General features: G+C 38.7%; 1 protein-coding gene across 3 annotated transcripts in view; it reads right to left on the bottom strand.

The window, feature by feature from the left end:
• Positions 1 to 5,041, bottom strand: part of LOC122345940 (active breakpoint cluster region-related protein-like) — a 248,527-nt gene that overhangs the window by 52,954 nt on the left and 190,532 nt on the right. The window contains exon 1 of one of the 3 annotated variants that reach the window (XM_043240483.1): positions 327 to 634. The exons of the other annotated variants lie outside the window; for them this stretch is intronic. Coding sequence (XP_043096418.1) covers positions 327 to 387 — 61 coding nt within the window. The 5' untranslated portion in view covers positions 388 to 634. Of the gene's footprint in view, positions 1 to 326; positions 635 to 5,041 lie in introns of those variants that run through there. 3 annotated transcript variants of the gene reach the window in all.

Consider the following 5,041-nt stretch of genomic DNA (forward strand, 5'->3'; position numbering starts at 1 on the left):
AAGAAAGAAAGAAAGGAAAGAAAAAAGTTGGACAGGAAAACAGAAAGAGATATGACTGAAAAGGGAAGAAAGGGGAGGATGGAGGAGAGAGGTAATAAAGAGGGAAGAGAAAATAATATATACCATGGTACTTCTGTACTTCTATACCACTCGGCCTGACAGTCATCACAGATCAAACAGTTACTAAACAAAAACATGTCTGAGAACCTCATTTAAATAGAGCTGAAGATTACAACATTAGCACAAGCAAATTCAGTACAACTCTCCTCTCTCTCTCTCTCTCTCTCTCTCACACACACACTGAGGACAGAGGCTTCAGTACGTACTGCTGTAGAGAGTGTCTATCCAGGAGAGCCTGGGCAGCTCGCGAGCGCTCAGGTGCTCCATCCCCCCGCCTGCCGTCTCCTCCAGCGCTGCGTCTCCTCCAAACACTCCCCCGCTCGCTTCACACACTCTCTCACTCCCCGTCGCTCGCCCGATCTCCTTAGTGATTACGAGGGGAGCTGGACATATCTGACTTTGATATATGAATCCGCTGTGTTTTGCTGAGAAGAGATCCACGAGTCGGTGTGTGTGACGGTTTGTACTACGGCTCCTCACATGGAAGACAACAGGCTGGAGCCGCTCGCTGCCAACGGTTGCTATGGGAAGAGAGGCACTCCTCCTCCGCTCTCTCTCTCTCGCTCGCTCGCTCACTCACTCACTCAATCCTCTTTTCTTCGATCCACTGCCTCTTTCCTGTTATCTTTCATCCTCTTTTTCTTTTTCATTCACTCTTATCTCTAATTAGTGGTGTTTGCTAAGGCAAGTAAACTATCAGTATTGTTTATGCTTGGGATTAAGGGATTGGAACAAATCCTTAATATTGAAGTTCGTTACACAATGCTTGACTTTTGTGATTTTCACTTAATGAATGATAGAAAAAAAAAAAAAAGGCAGTTGAAAAAAAAACCCTAGACTGAATTTGCATTTCATAGGCAAAAAGGTCCAACGTCTATTTTTCGCTTCATCCATCATTACATGCTTCTTATTACATATAATACATTAAATGAAATACTTATAAATGTTGCTTCCTTCAAATACTGCATATTCTAAATATTGAATATATTACTCGCTGTGTGTGTTTACACATTTTGAAGAGAGCTGGAAAGCTAAACCAGAGGCACTAACCTCAGGAGAGGAGCGGAAATGCTAAACTCTGGAGGAGAGGAGACGGATGGAGAAACGCACGCAGCGGGAGGCTGGTTCAGAGACGCGAAAGAATGAGGGATGCGGATAGATGGAAGAAAAGAGGGAAGAATCCACTGAAAAGTGTGTAAGGTCTGGAGCAGATGGGCCGTGTCAAATCTCTCTCTGTCGGTTCCTGTGGCAGCTCATCATCTCATTCTCACTGGTCCTGGAGAGGCTGATGATGCTCATGTTGAGCTCATGCTGTGTGAGATATGCACAAGGACGCCCATCTCACTCTGGCACTCTACATACAAAATACATCTGTATGAATGTGCTTCCCGTGTGTCCAGAGTGGATCGAAAGAAGAAACTGACTATTATTATTGCTTGAATAATGCATTTAGTATTTTAGTTTTCAAAGCTGCACTATAATTTTGTTAGCTTAATGACACAATTCTAAGAGCATATGTTGTGACGCTCAGTCATATGGTGAGGCAGTATGTGTTTCCTCCATGTCAAACGGCATTAATCCATCACGACATAGTTTACAGATTTTAACTGCACTAGTGCACTTTACTAATAACTGAATTATTAATTATGATATATGATTTAAGTTTAAACAACTTTAGTTATCTAACTTCCAGTATACATCCACATACAGTAAAGGTTTTTCCCCCTTATATGTTATAAGTCATGCAATATATTTCTTATTATCAATGGTTTAGGCCTAGCTGATTAATATTTTTATCTGTCTAAATATTTGTTACTGATTCCAATTAATGGGCTATCTATATATATCTACTTTATTTTACTTTACTTTTTGCTGGCCATTAACACCAATTATTGACTTATTCATTATTGGCCAGAATTTAGACATCTGAGCATCCCTAATACATAATGCTCATAGAAAATGCATCAGATTTAAAAATAATTTTAAAAAATATTATCCGAGTACTTCTAATTAAAATGATATAACAATAAAATGAAGCTCATCTCAGTACACAGTATCATGGTCTTTCATTAGGATGCCTTAATTAATCTCTCTGAACTACAAAGCACCCCTTACTTCACAAGACACATCTCACCCGATCATGTATATAACAATGAAATCAACGTTTACAAGCCCTCCCTTCATTCCACTGATAAAGATGACAATTAACTGAGAGAGAGCGAGAGAATGAACTTCATGCATCATGCCTTGGGCAACAAGAAACCCCCATTACAAACCCCTAAAAAGACAGCCCTCCCAACCCCACCCCCACATATACACACAGGGCATGGGTTGTGATAAGCCAGACTGAACAACTTCAATTAGGACACAAAGGCTCTGGGAGGATTCCCCCCAACCTCTCACAGCAAGCTGCCGGCACTAAACCCAACACAAAGAATACCATCCACACACACACACACAGACGTACAGTATACTCGTTCATTACAGATTCATACATAAACTGGGCATCTCAGAGTATCCACTTAAACACTTAAGATCTATATATGTGCACACACTCATAAACACTCTAATGTCTCGCCAGAGGTCTTCTGAAGTCAGACCTTTAGAAAGGCCCCCAAAGACCCCAAATTAAAGCACTGTCTCTTGCCAAGTGTGTGTGTGTGTGTGTGTGTGTGTGTGTGGGCATGTAACCGTGTGCACTCTATGCAAGAACAAAGCAATCTCTGCACAATCCAGTTGTGTCTATGCTATTTAAAGTGACAGAACGTTAAAACAAAGAGCAGAATAATATAGGTCAAACACACAAAAAAAAAACACAGACAGAAACAAGTTCTTACNTGTGTGTGTGTGTGTGGTGCTACTCGTGGCAGAGATAAGTAGCAGTTTATCAAATATAGATACACACACGCAGCCCTTTGTTTCTGGATGAAGGCCAAAGGGACTCCAACCCAGCAGGGGCTTGTGTGAGTGATGTGCTACACAAACTGGGCATAAAGAAGAATAACATTACATTGCACAGACTCTCTCACGGAAACATACACATATACATATATATATATATACATATATATATATATATACACACACACATACATACACACACACAAACAAACCTGAATTAATATGGTTTGTAATTAATTCTTTTGTTTACTGATACTAAAATGCTGGCTCTGGAAAAACTAATTATTTAAATGACATGGCCGATAATGTGTGGCTGAGCTGAGCTGATGCGATATTCATGTTTAAAACCCCAAAATAAAGCTTTACTTTCCTGCCAAGTTGATGCTGTGTTCCATTTATCTTGGAAAAGAGATGACAGAGCTGCCTGGGAGTGACTTCACACCCAAATGAACGGTGTTCCAGTAGGGACACATTTTTAGCAATACCAGACTCAAAAAACATAAAAAGCAGATAATGCGACAGTGTCAAGTTCACAAATAGAGGTTGGAAAGTACTGTGTGCACCACTAAGTGTATTGAGAAACAAAAAACATAAGTACTAAAGAACAATATATTACTAACTGTTTCTCTTTATTCATATTGGATTCTAAATCATGATTCTGACTTGAGAGGAAGTTCCAGAGAAAGGTTTCTACTGTACTGTACTGTACTGTGGAATTTAGCCCTAACCTTAATCAGACTCGCTGCCTGCAATTAGTAATCCTTGATTTGCTTTTCCAGGTGTGTTTGATTAGGGTTGGACCACAAAGTTAAAAGAAAAGAACTGTTGTTTGTTAAAAACTGTAATGTAACAGTACAATTCTATAAAATGTATTAGGCCTATGTGACATGTCTCAGTGTTCTAAGCATAGAAAGATGGAAATAAAACTTGCAAACAAAAAAAGCTTACAAACAATATGCCACATAAAGTTAGGAAAGCCATTCAATGTCCTACTACAAAAAAGTAACCCTAGACAGGAGCATTTTGCTAAATNATGTGTGTAATGAAATATGTAATGAAAAAAAGGTTTTATTACAACAAACGTTTAAAACATTTCAAATGTATTTCAAAACAAACTGGAGTAGAAACATAATTACATTTAAACATATAATTATATTAAAAAGTTGGCATAAAACCTTTTTTATGTGCAATTTAAATGTTTGTATACAAATCATTTGATATTTGAGAGGTAATTATTAAATACATTTGTTTTATTCCTTGATAATTAATTAAATCAACATTATTTTATATGATATAAACATATACCTTTACTTAATAAGAAGAAGAAATGATCATGTGCATAAATAAATTCCCAGTACTGGCCAATACCTTTCTAATATTGTCCAATAACTCATAATGTACCAATATCAGGGGCAGCAGCGCGGTCACTGAAAAAGACGTACTAACTTATCACCTACTAACCTAAATAGTGAGGGGGTACACACTGTGATAGTAACAGCCTGAGGAAGAGCAAAACAAAGAAAAGCACTTCATGAAAGGACAGCATGCAGATAGTAGCCCGTGACAAACAAACACACCACAGGATGCACACACACACCACATTTGTTCTCTTCCTGTTGAATCACAAATGGCCAATAAAAAATTGATGGTTGATCCTGCAGAGCGGTCAGAAAGCCATTAACATGCTCCGTGGCGAGAGCTCCAGACCGCTGTCATTAGCACTGAATGGAGCTGCTTCTCACTGCTCAAGAAAACACAGAGTGTCGCCCTCTGCCCCACTGACTGATGGGAAACCCATAGAACTTCTCCAACAAAATGGTGCTCTGCTGATGTCTGTGCACTTTTTAAACCACATCTGTGTATGAAAGCAATTCGTCAATATTGTATGGAATAATTACCAATTATGTATTGATAGTCTCTTTTGCTCATCAAAGGCAGCATTTACTGTATTTCAGTAAACTACTAAAATCTAATTGTGTGCGTGTGTGTTTGCGTGTATGTGTGTGTGTGTATATATATA

Source organism: Puntigrus tetrazona, chromosome 5 (genome assembly GCF_018831695.1).
Source record: "Puntigrus tetrazona isolate hp1 chromosome 5, ASM1883169v1, whole genome shotgun sequence".
Taxonomy (NCBI): Eukaryota; Metazoa; Chordata; class Actinopteri; order Cypriniformes; family Cyprinidae; genus Puntigrus; species Puntigrus tetrazona.